Source organism: Carassius gibelio, chromosome A5 (assembly GCF_023724105.1).
Source record: "Carassius gibelio isolate Cgi1373 ecotype wild population from Czech Republic chromosome A5, carGib1.2-hapl.c, whole genome shotgun sequence".
Classification (NCBI taxonomy): Eukaryota; Metazoa; Chordata; class Actinopteri; order Cypriniformes; family Cyprinidae; genus Carassius; species Carassius gibelio.
This window is the reverse complement of record NC_068375.1, coordinates 34,369,411-34,387,214: the sequence shown is the minus strand read 5'-3', so window position 1 is coordinate 34,387,214 and position 17,804 is coordinate 34,369,411. Positions and strand designations below refer to the sequence as shown.

Sequence of the window (17,804 nt, the reverse complement as noted above, 5' to 3'; positions counted from 1 at the left end):
TTAGATTTAGCTCTTGACCCATCTCACCTCCTGTCCTGTCATCGTGCTCACCCTTGCGGTTGCTCTTCTTGCGTATACGATATTGCTGGGAATAGTCCACCACTTCAGCGCGGGCTTTCCGCCCATCCGGGGACGGTGTAAAGAACTTGCTGAGGGCGTCGATCAGGCCCTTTGTTTTCTTGTTAAAACGCAGGCCACCATGCACTGGGTCATCTTCTCTGAGAGAGAACAGCATGCGATCGTCGCCGGGGTAACCTTCGCATGAGGAACTGGAGGAAGAGTGTGGGGAGGAGGAGCCTTGTGAGCGCTGATCAACTCCTCCGGCACCCCGCCTTCTCCTGCCACGCCCACCACCTCGAAGCTTCTTAAAGGGACGGCCCGGTCTGAGGACAAGAGAACTTGAAGTAGTCTCAACAGAGTAAATTTCTACAGAATTCTACAAATGTGGCTGTATACAGAACCAAATGGTTTATAATACCTGCCCTTCGGCCGCCCCAGTGGTGCATTATATCGCCGCTTGATTTGTGCTGCTTTTTCATGTAAGAGCTTTCTTCCCTTTTTTCTTGGCCGACAGATCTGACAGATCCACATGCCTGCAAAACAGCAATCAAGAATCATTCATCATAACTATAACTGAACAGAAAACTAATTCTTGAGTAAATTAATGCATCAACAAAATATACAGTTAATTGAGTGTGCCTAAAGACAAATCTTGTTGTTAACCTATAACAACAAGTAGAACAGGCATGCATTTGAGTGTGTAGGCACTTACCTTTTGGCATTCGCATTAGTGGGGGGTCACAACACTCCATGTGGAAACCTCGGTCACAGGAGTCACAGAACAACATGTTGTCCTGTAAAATACAAATGCACGCAGGCAACACAAGAGTCAAGGACCCTAATTATGTATTTTGAACACTAGAGGAGATAGTGACTGCTCTTTTTAGAGTTCTTCTATTGAAGAGAAGTGATAATGAACACAAGGCTATAAAAAAGAAAGTAATACAGAAATGTTTACATAAACCAAGAAATGCATTAAGTAAAATAAAAATAAAAAATCTAAACTATACATATGGGGTATCAGGAGATATTGACATGGTAGTATGTCCCAACACTTAACCACTATTCTACTACACACCGAAAATTATGTCCCATAACCAGTACATGTCTAAAGTGCATAAGGCGAGCATATTTTGAAAGAAATGAATACTTTTACTCAGAAAGAACACATTAAATTGATCAAAATTAGTTTACTTTAAGTGCAGTTATGAATTTAATATTTATTCAAAAATCAAATAATCACAGTTTCCATTAATATATCACACAACCAACTGCTATCAAAATTAATAATAAGAAATGTTTCTTAAGAAGCACATCATCGTGCCATCACAGGAGAAAGATTAATTTTAAAACTAAACTCAACAGTCATATTAAACTGAATACTTCACAATATTACTGTTTTAACTGCATTTTTGCAGACTTGGTAAGCATAAGAGATTTCTTTAAAAAATATTACAAAAACTCTTACCAACCCCAAATGTTTAAATGGTAGTGTAAATGAGGACACAGACTAAATTAACATAAAACAGACCACAAAAAAAAAAAAAAAAAACCTACAGCATTTTTTCCTTGGTCCTGGCAGCTGCTGCAGGTTTTGCACTCGATACACTGCCACCACAGAGCTTTGACCCGTGCTGTGAGCTCTGGAGAGAACTTCAGACAGGATGGGTGCCCTGAGAAGACAGAATGAGACAGCCTTAAATAACTTGAATAAAGCCTCATCCTGATGAAAAGATAGACAGTGCTATTCCACTCTGTAATAAAACAACTTTTCTAATCTTATCTTCCAAAACCAGTTAGTTCCAGTGTATCTGCAGAGCTTTTAAAATCTAATTTAAGACTTTTTCGAACATTTAAGACCTACACAGTTTAACACTTCATGCCCATACAGAACAAACCCACAATAATTCATGCATTTCCAATTATGGGTGTTATGGTATACACGGTTTGGTACGTACCTCGGTTTTGGGGTCACGGTTTGATACAAGCACGGAACAACGGGAAATTTATTTTTTCATTTCTAAGTAGTGCTACATACGTGTAGCATGAGCAGTTGTTTTTTTATTTTAATTGGATGGTATAATTTCAAGATTTAAAGCAAAAACTTGGTCTGACAATAATGTACTTAAGCCACCTAACCAGAAAGATTTTTATGCATAATGGATATAGAGGCTTAATTAATTAATAATTGATCATTTGCAACTCTTGGCATAAATGTACGGTACACACAGTTTGCAAACTACTCTGTGACTGCAGAATGTGCAGCATTACCACAGTTTAAGACATTTCACGACTTTATGGGCAGGCAGAGAACATGAATTTGGCCAACAGGCTTGACTTGTGTAGTATACATTTCAGCAGAACACTTATAGTACACTTTTAATTGAATACATGAGTTATAAAAATACTCAAAGTCGAATGAACTTTGAACACTTCCTTACCGCTGTTTCCACAGTCTGCACAAGAGATGAGTTCTTCGGGCTTCTTGTCACGGTTCTGTTCCTTGGTCCCCAAACAGAAACTACAGATGGGTATGGGCTCTGCCACAGGCTGAGAGAGGAAAAACAGAGGAAAAAGAGCAAATTACAATTATTGGACAAAATACTAAATGATACAGTGAAACAATAGAGGACTGGATACTGTGTAAATGAGCAGGTTGGATGAATGAATTGCCCTTTATGAACCATATCAAGACCTGTTTCCTTGAGCTCTGAGCTAAGGACACTACTAATACATTTTCCACACTGACAGATTTAGCAAAGCTTGAAGCAAATAGACTGACTTTCATTCTGGTTTAGTAAAATTGATTTTTAAAAATCAGCAAAAACCACCAGTCAAATCAAATGATTGGGATAATGATGATTTTTCAAATGTTTTTAAATGAAGTCTGCTATGCTCACCAAGGCGGTGTTTATTTGATCAAAAACACAGTAAAAAGAAATATTATTACAATTTACAATCAAAAAACTCTTTTCTAACAACACATTTTAAAATGGAATGTATTCCTTTAATGCAAAGCTGAATCTTCAAGGTCTCATGATCCTTAAAATCAATCTGATATGCCGATTTGATGCTCAAACCTTTTTTTCCCTCTCAAATTATCAATTATTAATTATTATCAGTTATCAAATAAATACAGCTTTGTTGATCATAATCTTCTTTTAAAAACATTAAAAAATCTCTATTCCAAACCTATGACCGGCAGTGTATAAATGTTACAGAGGAAATTCACACTCAAAACACTTAAAATTCCTTGTGTAAAAAACAAGAGCTTTCAACATTTGTTAAACATAAATTGTACACCCAAAATTGGTCTCACTCAATGGCAATTTTAAGGCATTTGCAAAGCTCTCTGAGGTCAGTCAATGAGTGCCTTCAAAAAGCCCTAAAAAGATTCTTAGTGATACAACTATTGTGGCTCAAAGTTTTGATGATCAAAGAGGCTACACTGGGCATGATCACAGTGAATGTGTGGGACTAGAGGTGGGTTTATTGTCAGGGTGTGGGCACAAAAGCATGTGTTGATGCTTATTCTAAGCCACACCATCTGACATTTGCTTCTGGAACACCATTAATCTTTCAGTGTGTGTCCAAGAGAGACCCACCCACGATGCAGCATGCATCAAACACCACACACACAGCGCACAAACAAACAGATACATGTGAATGCAAGGAGACAGATGTGTGGAAAAAGTTCAGCTATACAGATGTTGTATAACATTACAGCCAAAGCAACAGTACAAACATGAAAATTGCTACTATGGTTTCGAACGTGATTGTATCAATCCAACAGGCGTGTGGGTATTAGACTGGAAGTGTGCATATGGCGTTCATGACTGGACGCAGAAAGTATTAAGAAATGGCATATTTAGGCTGGAACAAAAAAGGTCAGTGCAGATATGAGGTTGTTTCTAAGGTTTGGATGTATGTGTATGTGTGTAAGAGAGCAGATCCAGGCAGGGAGGAGAGAGGACAGTGTGATTTATTGGGTTAATTTTCCTCTGACTCAGGTCCACACACACATACATACTCAAGGGTGGGACTCTTAAGGAAGAAAACCAAACCCTTACAGACACTTCTCCTAGCCAAGAGATCCAATCAGAACTAGGTTAAACAGAATACTGTTGTATACTTCAACCATAAGAGGCCATTTAATGTCTCTTCTCTCTTTGTGTCGTGGCAGAACTAAGACTTCACAAATCAGGGATTGAAATCTTTTTACCTCTAGCATCTTATCTGATGATTTCATCTGATCAGCCAACAGAGAGAGGATGAGCTAGAAAGATTTTGCAGTTTACAGGGTTTTTACTCGCTCAAGAGGCGGCAGAGGTGGAACTGTCTTGATCATGTGTAAACACTGTACCCACCCTTCAACTGGCTGAAACAAAGATTTTTTACATGCAACATATTTGTGGTGTTCTAATGATTAGATGACTGAAGAAAAAAAAACTGTTGAAAAATAAATTAAATACAACATAACAGCTAAAGGGGCCCTTTCCCAGTACAGCTGAACATAAACATAACATTAGGTTGTTAAACACTTCAGGAAATTGAAAATCTTTATTCACTCCTTGTCCATGCATATACATTACTGAGCGGTAACCTCCCGATCATGAAAACAGAGCCTTCTCTGCCACTCCTGCTAGTGTTGTCAAAAGACCCGGTACTTCGGTACCAAGTCGGAACTAAAAAAGTTTAAATGTGACGGTACCAGGTTTCTTTAAGCACCGGTTGTACCGAGGTCCCATTCAAACTCGGTTCAGCGCTATGATTTCAGCGAAGCAGAAAACGAGGACGGAATCTCAAAATCCAGTCATGAAAATGAAACTTACATTTTGATATGGACAGTCATGGAATTTGTCAAAGTTAGCATAAATTAATCAAATCAAATCTCCGTATGGACCATTATCTTTAAATGTTAAGCCGCAAAAGTTGGTTGAGATGTTCTGCGCGTCTCTGTGTGAATTAATGAAATGCAGAGACGTGCGGGTTTGTTTACTACATAGACTGAAGCGCGTGACGGTTGCAGTAATTTCAGCATCTGCCGTCTCAATGAGGGCATAAATACATAAACTCAAATCACCAGAACTGTTCTGAGTCACTTCACAATATTTTACCTATTCATCTGAGTAAACCAGTGTCAAAATAAAAGTAGCCCGTCAAAATAAAAGTTCATTTTTACATAAGGGCTTTGTGCTAGATATTACTATTATTTAGTAGAATGTATGTGATACTGCTACTACTGTGGAAAATAAATAATTTTTAAAGAAATAATTCACAATTTTTTTTCCTTTTTCCATGTTTAAAATGTAAATGTTTACATTTCATTAATTAAAAGACAAATTAAATTTGGGTGAAACTTGTTTACTGTTTTTCATAATTATATTACTTGTAGAAAAACTTTAAGCATAATTGTAAATAAGTATAAAGAATGGTATTGGTTTTATTTTTAGTGATAAAAAGTTTTTTTTTTATTAGAATATTTTTGTGTGTTTTGCTTTGGTACCAAGAACCGTGGATTTTCACTGGTATCGGTACTGAATACTGAAATTTTGGTACCGTGATAACACTACATACATGTATATATTGTACTACCACCAGCTTTTGAACAGAACATTTTTACACACACACAGCTTAGGACAGTTTGCCACCTGTATTGGCCTTGATAATAGTTTTTGCTTAGAACTAGTCAGGACAAGTGGAGAAGCCTGGACAGTTTGCGGACACACCTTGCATTTATACAAAAACTCTTTCATTCTTCATAAAGACCAGCAGAACAACTTACATGAGATGAGCAAACTATTCATAGAATATTCACACTATTCACACAAACTATTCGCAGAACAGCAAAATTAAAGCACATCTGCAAGGCAGCAGACCACCGCAGGAAGTCTAAAAATATTCCATGTGGGAGAGAAAAATGATTCTTACAGAAGCACATCTGACAGGACAAAAGCTGCCTCCTCACACACACGTGCATGCATGAATCTGCCAGTTTTTCCCCCATTATAATGAAGCCTTCAATTCCCTCTTAATATAAGCAAAACTGGGTACATGTTGTGCGTGGGCAATCGCGAATGAGTAGATGGGGAAGCAACAGGAATGGCAGGGAGAGGAAGAACATAACTTACTGTCCTTGTCTCTGGCTCGGTCAAGGTTCTCATTAACATGTAAAACTCATTTCTGTATTCACCTGCCAGTGCAGCCCCTACCGATCACCCATAAACTCCTTTGTAAGAACCTCACTGATCAAAAAACAGAGGGAGACAGTTGGACACACTAATAGAACGCATACAAACAGGTGTTATAACAAAAATATAGGGTAGACAAGCAGATGAAATACTACTATCAAATGAAAGGACAAGACAATCTCTCTCAGTAGTGGTTCTGCAGACGACCAAAACAATAGTATGTCCCTTAGATCAGAATATGTGGCGTTCCTAAAAATGACTTTATTAAGTCACAATGCATGGTACCAAACAAACTTTTTATGTCCCTCACCATCAAATTTGAAATGTTACTATAAAAGTGCCCCTATTATGCCATTTCAAAGATTGCCTTTCGTGCAGTAACATTGCTGTAAGTGAATATAAAAAAAATCTGCAAAGCCGGAAGTACATGATAAATAAAAAAGTTATCATTTCCCTAAAGGGAGAATCGACTGAACATCCTAAACGAATCATCAGTGATTTGGATCCCACTTCTGTGATGGCTAAACATCAAGGTGTATCACATTTGCATTATGCCCCATATTGGCCGGCCGTGAGCAATTTGACCCCACCTTCAAACGCTGTAGCTTGTTTGTGTGTTTATTATTGGTTAACATGTCAAGAAGAAGCTGTTAGGTTGTGAAAGTAAATTTGTTATTCACACAGAATTAGTGGTTAAAATTCATTTCCCACTAGAATCCACAATGTATGATAAATAATAGCCTCGATGTTTATATTTTCTATCAAGCGTTCAAAATATGGAACTGTGGCAATGGGCGCATCATTTACGACATGCGCTGTATGTGGTAAATCGGTCAAAATAGACTGTGACATCTGACTAATCAAAGCAGAGTAGTCTCATGGAAAAAAATGGTTTAGAGAGACTGAATTTTAGAACTGCTTCGAATGAATTGTTTGAGAACCATTGGAAAATAAGGTCATATTAAATCAATATTTTGAGAAAAATAAAGCGCTTTTTTTTTTTTTTTACCTTGCATGCATGTAAACCTATTATAGCCATTTTTTACTAATTATATTGATATAATTGCATTACTATTAACATTATTAAAATATATATTATTACAATGATTCCCTTTTAAACTAAATGGAATTTTGTGGATGATTTTCTGAAGAATGATGGTAATCAGTTTTGGTTCCCACTGACTTGCATAAAATGGACAAAAACCACAGTGGAAGACAATAGGAACCAAAACTGTTTGGTTACCAACATTCTTCATATATTTTTTCATATTCCACAGAATAAATAATATCATACAGGTTTGACATGGAGGTGAGAAAATGAGGACAGAGCATTTATTTTTGGCTGAATTTTTTTATATAATTAAAAAACACCTTTAAATAGATCAAATGATAGATGAAACGACAGAACAGAATGATATATAATTTGAATTCATGTCCTCTATTTCTACAATACCTTTCAAGGAAACACAAACAATAAAACACCTTTCAGATCAGGTTCAAGTGCCAAAATGCCTCCTGCTGCCTTCAGAAGCAATGAGAAATGAAGGGCAGTGGTTGGTTTATCAAGTCTCAGGGTGGCTACACAAACTGAAATGACAAACGAGCCAAAATCCATTGTACTACATCACACACTAAGGTATAGAAATAAAAAAATAAAAATTGTGCTGGTATCAGATCGGTTTCAGTAGGGCTCCAAATAGTGCTGGGCGGTATAAAGGTTCATACCGCAATAACGGTGTCGTTTAACAAATGTTCAGAATGCATCTGAGAGGGGTCTCTTTTCACCGTTGCACTGTGGCGAATATCGAAAGTTCCGAAACTGAAGCTGTAGAACTAGTAGAACGTGATGATACAGAAGAACTCGTCCACAATATCCGCTGACCTCCACACATAACCACCGCCCACTGCCATCAGCTCCTGCTCCCCACATACGGGCGCAACTTTACCGCTAGATTTAGCAACTTTCAGACGTTTTAAGAGGCTTTTTTCCATAGATTATATGTACTGACAAACCTGGACAAACCATATAAAAATGGCCAGAAAAACAAACAAACAAAAACTTAACGTGTGACTTTTAATTATAAACAAGCCTGAAATACACTTGGACTCTTATTTTTAAATGTCTATACTATTGCAGGCTGATCCTTCAAATGAGAGAGAAAATGTGCATTCTTACAACCATCTAAAAGATTATATAAATGTCAAAGTAGACATCGCCATAATTCATCAACTGGAGTTCATAAGAAATCGCTTGGCATAAATGTGCACTATTCATTGACTGAGAATCACTTTGAAGCAGTCTGAAGTGCACGTGGGAATGTCAGCGGGAGGAAACTTTTCTTGCACACACAGAACGAGCAGACACAAAACGTGAAGGGTGAGGGAAGATTTAACACTAGTTAATTGATCGCGGATGGTTTCATTAATATGGGCAGATAAAAAATAATAAAAGCGAAAATGTTTCTCCATATATACTTCGGCAGTCGTTAATATACCTGGGTGGCCTGCCCAAGTAAAGCCTATGTGTGGGAAGCACTGGTTGAAATAACTGGAAGAGAGTGATGGGTTTAAAATATGATGAATGCAACAGGAATCTGTACTCTACAGAATTCCAAGTTCTACACGTATACACATGATAATTCTCACACGTCCCCAGAATGACCGCCCGAGGAGCTTCCCTTCAACCCTGGAGCTTTCAGCTGTGAAAGGGCAACACGAGGCTCTCATCCCTCTTAATGCTGACTCTTACACAAAACCCCCTCATCAGGACCAGCCCTCTAAATGTTCAAAATACACACGCTCTCATAATAACCCCCCAAAAGCTATGTGATTTCCAATCTATATCTCCCTGCCCCTTGTTTGACTCCAGCCCCCACTCACTCCCCACAAATGCCCTGGCAATGACCCTCTATTAGAGGAAGAACATGTGAGTCTGCGATCATGTTTAAATGGAGGAGTGTGTCATTTGTGTGTTGACTACACAAATCTCTCTTCAATATCGGGGTCACAGCCAGTGCTCACCCATTTGTTTTGCTCCCTTGATCACTGCACTGATGCAGAATCCTCAATGATCTTATACAGGCTGCATGGGAAGAGTCAGCAATATGCGGCTATAAACAGTCAGGCAGGAAACAGCATCACTGACAGCTACCACATCAGACAAAAACACACCTGATAGAGCAAATTCTTCTAAATTCAATCATAAAATCAAAGTTGAAGACAACCAATCCAATGACCTCAAATGATAATTTCTGCAATAAAAGTATAAACAGGTCCAAAGTGTTTTGTTTGCAGTAAATGAGGACAACAAGAGTTGTCCTCATTTGAACCTGTGAACCTGGATCCAAATGAACCTAAAAACTCTACGGGTAAAGGGGTGGTTCACAGTTTCTTTTCTAGGCTAGATTTTGTTTATGGGGTGCAGTCTTTCATGTGTTAATGCTTCATTTAAAACAAACAAACAAAGAAAAATATTATTTTCACATAGTCTACCTTTATTCCACACTGCTCTGATCCTTCTCTGAGAAACGTGCTGATCCTTTGCTGCTTTTATGAAGCCCATTCCTCAGAAAGGGGTGATGGGCTCAAGTGATTTATAGCAGATTGGGTAAACTGCCTCTTGTGCACGTCTAAACATCCCGCCCCTCACCTCTGCAGCATGTGCTCTGGTTGTATTGTAAACAACGACGTCGTTATTATCGCTTAACAGTTTGAACCCGATTGAGAAGCAGAGGATATTATTGAAAAGGATCATGCAGAACCTTTGCAAACATGGCTTTTAATGGTAGGGCTGTTTTTTGTTTTTGGTTGTGGTCTCATACTTTTAGATATTTTGTTATTTGTTAATGCTACTGCATATGTTAGCTCTTAATATACAGTTTTATCCTGATTAAAGCTTAAATACAGTATGGCAACTGTATGAGTGTCCATATTTAACTTCTCATAGCTATGTGAAAAATGTATAATTGGAAGAGTTCATTGTTGGAGCTGAGCTGAATGAGAGAGAGAGAGAGATGCAGAGAGTGTGCAGAGTAAGGGGATGCGAGGAACAGTATTAAGAACCACTGCTTTAGAACAATGATTTTTAAACTTGTGAATCCATTAGAAATGTTAAGACAGAAGCGTGATTCATATACAAATAGATTTTTATGGGCACCTCTAGTTTTCTCTTCTCTAAACCAGCGCAGCATGGCATCACCCCCTTTGCTGCCTTTTCCCGAGTCCCAACCAGCTGTTTGTAGGCATTAAACTGACAGTATTTTAAAAGACGATATCTCCGTGTGCACTGAACTTTCAGCTTCATTCATTTGCAGATAATGTTAAAGCTCAAAAATCAACATTACACACTTATTAATGTTAAAAAAGTGAAACAGCAACCAACTACCCCTTTAAGGCTGCATTAAAAGCAATGATGATACACACTGCATGTGTAAAGCCATACATTGTAGAAACGATCTGGTCGGGGCTTGAAATGAATTCAAAGTGCAATTACATAATTTGTTGGAATGTCACTTATCAATTCTTAAACATTCTCATCTTAACCACATTACTAGAGACATGGCAGTACAGCAATCAAATTTTGTCAAAAAAATATAATGACTATGGGGCCATTTACACAACAGCAAAAAGCTGAAATTTTTTTATGCGTTTTGCTCTTCGTTTAAACGACAACAGCATTTTGGGAACTGAAAATGCATATTTTTGAAAATGGGTTTCAAAGTGTAAACACCCAGTACAGGAATCTTTGAAAACAGTGACATCACGTGCGTGCGTAGTACGTGTTAGGTATGTAGATATGCACAGTACATGTCGATTTTAATGGCAAGCAGAAACAAACATACACAACAATGGTGGAGTACATGGACTGTTGTTGCTGCTCAAGAGTTTGCTAAAACTTCTTCAGCAAAATGTGGATTTACTTTACCAATATCACAACCAACAGTGGAGACGCATCATATAATCGTCACTTCCCTACAGGTACTGTTTACAAACAAGGTGACAGCGCCAACTACTATCCAGGCATAAGTCATACAGTGTTTTTGCGGATGTGTGTACACGCAAATCGTTTTGAAAACTTTAAAAACTTTAACTCATGAAGAGGAATATTTAGCCAATAACGATTAAGCGTTTTAACTTAAAATGATAACTGTTGCTGATGATCCTCATACACATGACAAAAACATCACAATTGGGAAGACAATCAAACTTTAAATTAAGCACAACTATAAGTGTTAAAATATTCCACATTATAAATATAAAATGACATCAAAACTAGGTGGACATTTCCGCTACGTTTTCCTGCGATGCTTGATTTACAATAAATGTGGAATCCTGTGCATCCTAAAAAAAAAGAAACATGTTCTAAGTGTTTTCTTCTACTGCAGATGCCTGGAGAGGTCATGGGACGTCAGGCCACTTGTGGAAGCCTTAATTCCTGAGCCAGACACAACACATTTGGAGAAGCTTGGTTGCATGTAAAAACTTCAACATCAAGTACCCGAATCAAAACACAGACATGAACAGCCGATCATTCTGACAGCCAACACCCTGCAGTGCACATCATGGATGTGACCCATATCAGATGTGATAGGAGGGGTGGGTGGGTGTGAATGCGTGTGTTTAGCCTCTGGGGAGCATAAGGCAGAGCTGCTATTTATCAGGTTACAAAAAAAGTGGGTGTGTATTGTGCCGCTCTTGCCGCCTGTGTGTTTGCAGTTCAGCTTCTATCTATCTTCATCCCTTGCTCCCTCTCGAGCAGAATGGTATGGAGTATATCAGTCTGAGAATGTGTGGATCTCTTCTTCACTTCACATTTCAGTTCACGTCTTTTATCTGGTCTAACACATAAACCCTTGTTTTGTCTTACAACTCCAAACACAGTAACGAACACACCCCTTCTCATTCAATCAGCATGTCTCTTTCTCTGTCTCTTTCCTCCAACAGTGGCACAACTTGCAGCTGGCAGCCTTGGCAGGAAGCAAAACTCATTACCGCTCATTCTTGACCATCTCTGTCATGTTTTCTTTTAGACCATCTCACATAAACAAGGCATTTCAGACTGTGAAGTGTAGTATTTTGTGACACGGCCCCTACGCTGGTTGTACAGAACATGAAATCTTGAATAAAAACTGCTGAAACCATTAGGAAGTGATCTGAACATGTTAAGGTCTTACACGTAAATTTCCAAAATGTAGCATGCACTTTGACCTGCTTTAAATGATTTCTAGATGCTTTATTGAGTCTCAGAAAGCTGTTTGCTTACTCAAATCATGTCACAGCTGAGAGCCCGTATTTGAAACATAACTGAAATATTTAAATACTGGTCATCAGAAAGGGAAACTGTAAGTGTGCTTTGCAAAAAACTTCAACCGAAAAATGGGAAGAGCTTATTCAACTCACCCGATCTTGTTCATGAGGCAGGAGACGCACTGGAGGCAGAGAATCCAGAGACACACACCCCGTCCCGTCATTATGAGAACTCCTGCTTACCAACCGGAAGAGCGGTCCTTGTTTTACCACCCGTCCGTGAGAAACAGCCCGCTTAAGAGCCAGTCGGAGCTGCTGGTGGAAAAGGCCTGGCCCCATAGAGCCACTGCCAGACAGATAACCCGCAACATCTGCCTGGCACTTCAGAAAACGTTCAATACTCTTCAGGGATGATCCACTGGGTTCATGAAGCCCCTCTAGAGAGCGCTTGATGAGCTTGTTCCAGTCCAGACCAGGTTTTTTACTAGAGCTGGAGGTGCTGGAACTGCCGCCGCCACTTCCCGCCCGAGGCTTTGGGAACGCCAAGCGTCCAGGATTATCAGGGTCCTTGTAGGAGTTGAGCCCCTTATTGGACACCTTGAGTACGGAGCCATCTTTAACACTGAGCTCAAGGTGCTCCAGGACCGTCTTGCGGTCAAGTCCATGGGACATTGACACAGCATTGCAGATGCGCTCTTCGGATGGCCGCTGCTTTTGCTTTTTCACCTTCTTGATAGCTTCCAAGATCCAGGTGGTGTACAACGGGTTGGCCAACTTCACCATGGCTGCTGTAAAACTGCTGGGCCAAGGCCCAACACACTCTCACTGTTAGGAAGCACCCAGTGGCCTCAGCCCTGGCGCTGCCTCGTCGTTGTCCTCCTCCTCCTCTCTTTTCGTCTAGGAGGCTATCCTTTGTCCCGGGGAGGTGCAGTAAGTCTCTCTGTGCCAGAGCAGGAGCTGTTAGAGAGGGAGCCGATCACCATAGCATAGGCTCCCTAACCCCCCCCCCCAACCTAGAACAGATCCCCCAACCCAGTGATCCTTCCTCCTGAAGGGCTGCCACACCAAAGCAAAGAGGTGGGGTATACAACAGGCAGACACAGCAACTACCCCAAAAAGAAAGCAAAGCTGCAAGAGCCTTGGGTATCGTCTTATCTGCCCGTCTCAAAAGCAGTCAGTAAGGTAGAATCATTGATTCTGACAGTAAGTGTTATCCGTTTAGATGGAGCATCTTTGTAAAGAATTGTAGCAACAGTTTTAGAGACTTTCTGATAGGAATGTGAGTGTCTCAATTATCTTCCCAGCGCTGTTGGGAAAACCAGTCCAGAACAGATCCCTCACTCCAGTAAATAAAGTAGGCTGATCATCTTAATACAGAGTATTCTTCAGAAGCACTTGCAACCTACAAAAAAAGAAGAAAAAAGAAAGGATTAGACTCTGAAAAAAAACACACTGCAACCAACAAAGTTTTTGAACACTCATCTATATGAAAGGATCAGTTCACTTCCAGAATAAAAATGTCCTTATTATTTACTCACCCCCATGTCATCAAAGATGTTCATGTATTTTTTTCTTTAGTCGCAAAGACCAATTGTTTTGCTAGATGCGACCCCTTAAACCTTTAATGAAACAAGCAATTTTGACCTTCAACCTGTTGGCCATCATGGAAGTTTATTATATGGAGAAAAATCCTTGAATGGTTTCCTCAAAAACCTTAATTTCTTTGTGACTGAAGACAGAAAGACATGAACATCTTGGATGACATGGGGGTAAATGATCAGGATTTTTTTATTCTGGAAGTGAACTTATCCTTTAGCACATAAAAAAAAGGCAAAAAAAAAAAAACACAGCAAACAGTTTTACAGAAACATACATGCCTTGCTAAAGAAGGGAAATGTATCTATGTGCATCTACTGCACAATGATGGTGAACTACAACTCCAGGTGTACAACTTAGGTGTTTTTTAACTATTATAATTAGGTACAATGTACTTTTTGTATTGCAAAACACTTTCACTGCTATTAAAGTGGGATACGGTCAAGGTTAGGTATAGATTTCTTGCTGTTGTAAGGTTTAACAGTGTTACTGTAGATGTAATTACAGAAACTAAAAACAGATTTAATTACATAAAGCTAATTTTACATGAGTACAATATAAGAATTTGCATGTACACAATATATGTATTGTCTAAATGATAAACATTTTTAGTTATGCATTCAAATACAATCAGTTAAGATTCAGTTTAAACAAGTTAGTCAATACTGGCAGGAATAAATTTTTAGTGTCCTTTTAAACATGTAATGGCTTTTAATTGTGCATCATTTTATGTTATTACTACAGCAAGTATTTCTAAACCAAATCATAACTAAGAACTATAGGGAGTAGATTAATATTTATCAGTAACGTATGTGTAATTACACTTTAACAAAGATACATTAAAATAAAATTTAACAATAATCTAAACCCAAACAACGTGCAACAGAACTGAGCCTCAAGGTCAGTTGTAAACACACTACAAATACAGTATATCTAAAAAATATATATAAAAATATATGTCTAAAACCCAAAGAGCCTGAAACAAAGTTATATGAATGGGAGAGAAAAGAATCAGTGGTTCTCTTAAGAACACAACGATCAAAAATTTGTGATGCAATGTCTTATAACTTCAAAATAAAGTTTAGCAATCTCCCTACACTATGACAGATGGCCATTTATAAATTATTTGTAAATTAGGTGCTAATCGCATGTCAATCTGCAGAAAGGAAAGCACGAAATGTCAACACATGGCTAATAGTAAACAACACGGCAACGGGCCTTGAACGTTGAAAAAAATGTAAACAGTATTACACACAGCAGCTTAATAGTAGCTAAACACTTGACATCGAAAATAAACTTGACTTTAGATTATTTAAGCATATTATTCCATTCCAAACAATGTAAACTTTGAAGTAACGATGCCAGTGCACTAGGCGGATGTTGTTAGCTTCAAAACACAAGCAACGTGCTGTTGAGAATAAGGACAATGTCTCCTCCATTCCCTCCAGCGCCTGAGATTTCGCACCATAACAATCAGAAAACGGCATTTTCTAGACCTTTATCCAGCTTTATGTTCCGTTAAGAAACCTCGCGGCCTAAACAAACACACAATGGCCGTAACCAGTGGCTACCGCGGTTAGCGCGCCTCAGCCGTTAAAAAAAAAAAAGGAACGCCAAGATTCCTTCCTTCCCTCCCTCGCGCCAACGTTTGACACGGCCGCGCGCGCGGCCTCAATCTCTGCCTCGGATAAGCGCTTGACAAAAAATAAATAAATAAATCCTCACGCGAGCTGTTCGAGTGCTTCTCCGCGCTTCCTCCACCATTTTTCTCCTCCACTTCCTTCCCCGCTTACTGTAACCCACCCTCCCTACCCAACCGGAGAACCTGCGGCGGCGGCGGTGGTGGTGGTGGCGGAGGAGGAGGAGACGAGGCCCGTGAGGGAAGTAGTTAGGCCTCGGCTAGCCTCCCCCCCACACACCCTCCCCCTCCATCTCCGCGCACCCCTCGTTCCCTCTACCTTCTCCCGCTCCTTCCCTGAAAGACAGAACCACGAGTCCAGTTCGGGCTCACGAGCCGAGAGCATTTTATACGCTACAAGTACCTGCGTGCTACTCACCTTAATTCCGGGTCGAGTGGCCGAGGAAAAGGTGCCAGAAAGCGTTCGAAACACAGACAACAACAAGCCCGAAAAATGCAACCAGAGAGCACTGGCTCCAGAGCTGACGCCATCTTTGAGTGAAACAGGAGCTTGGCGGGTGGGGGAGGGGGGAAACAGTCGGCGCTAGGGAGCGTCTGCATCGTGCGAATCTGAATCGGAGAGGGAGAGGCATGGGATAAGAAAGGGACTGCAGCGGGAGGAGAGGGGGGGTACGGCTGCACACATCTGAAGGGCGAATGTCCGTTGCTTCTGCGTGAAATGGAAGAAAGGGACAGATGGTAAAGCGAAAAAAAAGAAAAGGCGATGTGGCACGCTTAGGGAACGTCTGAATGTTGCAGTAGCGCCTTGACGGCGGCAGAAGAAATCATAGCGACGGTGTGTGGTTTTAATGTTAGAGGGTATTTAAAGATCAAAGACGGCCCCTCCACACCTCCCATCGGGGTTCTGCGTAGCCATTCTGCTGTTTTCGTCCCCTGTTTCCAAGATCAATCATAATGCTATGAAAAATACATAAGCACATACGCCAGAGCTCATGATGAAGCAAATGTTTTTATTTTGGTAGCGGGGACGCACTACATAAACAATGCCTGTGAGAGTAACTACTAGAGTGGGATTATGTAAATTGCCCGCAGTGCCATATGAGGCAGTGATGACAGGTGACCCACACACCTTTCCCTTCGGTGCTCCATGCGAGAGATGTTTTCAATTTAACACCCACTCGGGAAATGAGAATCTGTTGCTATAGTGCCATCAGTAGTCATTAATAGAATATTTATGATATGATGTAGTTGCGTTGTAATTGCTATAATGTTTGAGCTGCGTGAATATAATAATATTATGAACACATAATTACTATTCAGGGCATGCTTTTTAAATTTTAAGAGAGGAAAAACTTTAATTCGAATTAGTTTAGACAATCATAATTATTTCAGAACAATTGGAATTATGCATACACACGCGTTCTTATTTGCCACACCTGTATTATTAAACAACTGCATCATCAAAGCCACTTGTTTGGTGTTTAAATTATAAAAATATATCCCTCATATTTCTCTTTTATAATGAGAATATAAAATAAAACATTCAGCTAATTGTTGACATTAATACATCATAGTATCAGTAACTACAGTGTAGACTGTAAATAATAATTTATGTATACTGGCAGAAATCTATATTATATGCCATGATAAACCAAAATATATACACGAAAACCAAAAAGTAAGCCTTGAAAATTGACTAATATGCATGCAGTGCATTTGCCATTGACTCAAAGTCAGCCAGTGGACCAATACATATTCACGTAAAGTAGGCTACGTATTATTTCCTGAACAGCACCCTGCAGCTTTGTGGCTCACTGGTGTCAAGGACTGAAAAGACAGACAGCCAGCTTTATATGTATATACTTTTATATGTCTTTACAAACAGCAGTCAGGAAGTGATGAATGTTGCAGTCATTCCTGTCTCTTTAGGAAAGCTGTCAGATGCAGAGGCAGCTGACAGGTGTGTTGATTTAAGAACAGGAACTACTATAAGGGAACTGAATTCAGAATTTTTAAACAGTCTGGTTTTGGTCAATGTTTGTGTATTTATAAATCAAGGTTTTTTAAATTAA

General features: G+C 39.4%; 1 protein-coding gene across 2 annotated transcripts in view; it reads right to left on the bottom strand.

The window, feature by feature from the left end:
• The window catches only part of kat6a (K(lysine) acetyltransferase 6A), a 32,093-nt gene extending 15,778 nt beyond the window's left edge, over nucleotides 1-16,315 (bottom strand). The window contains exons 1-7 of one of the 2 annotated variants that reach the window (XM_052596857.1): nucleotides 16,151-16,315; nucleotides 12,651-13,899; nucleotides 2,502-2,610; nucleotides 1,618-1,733; nucleotides 773-854; nucleotides 479-593; nucleotides 28-383 (exon numbers count right to left, since the gene is read on the bottom strand). In XM_052596857.1, the coding sequence (XP_052452817.1) occupies nucleotides 28-383; nucleotides 479-593; nucleotides 773-854; nucleotides 1,618-1,733; nucleotides 2,502-2,610; nucleotides 12,651-13,280 (1,408 nt within the window). In that variant the 5' untranslated portion in view covers nucleotides 13,281-13,899; nucleotides 16,151-16,315. Of the gene's footprint in view, nucleotides 1-27; nucleotides 384-478; nucleotides 594-772; nucleotides 855-1,617; nucleotides 1,734-2,501; nucleotides 2,611-12,650; nucleotides 13,900-15,818; nucleotides 15,883-16,150 lie in introns of those variants that run through there. The other variant, XM_052596867.1, reaches the window with a different exon arrangement.
• Between the last annotated feature and the right edge of the window lie 1,489 nt (nucleotides 16,316-17,804).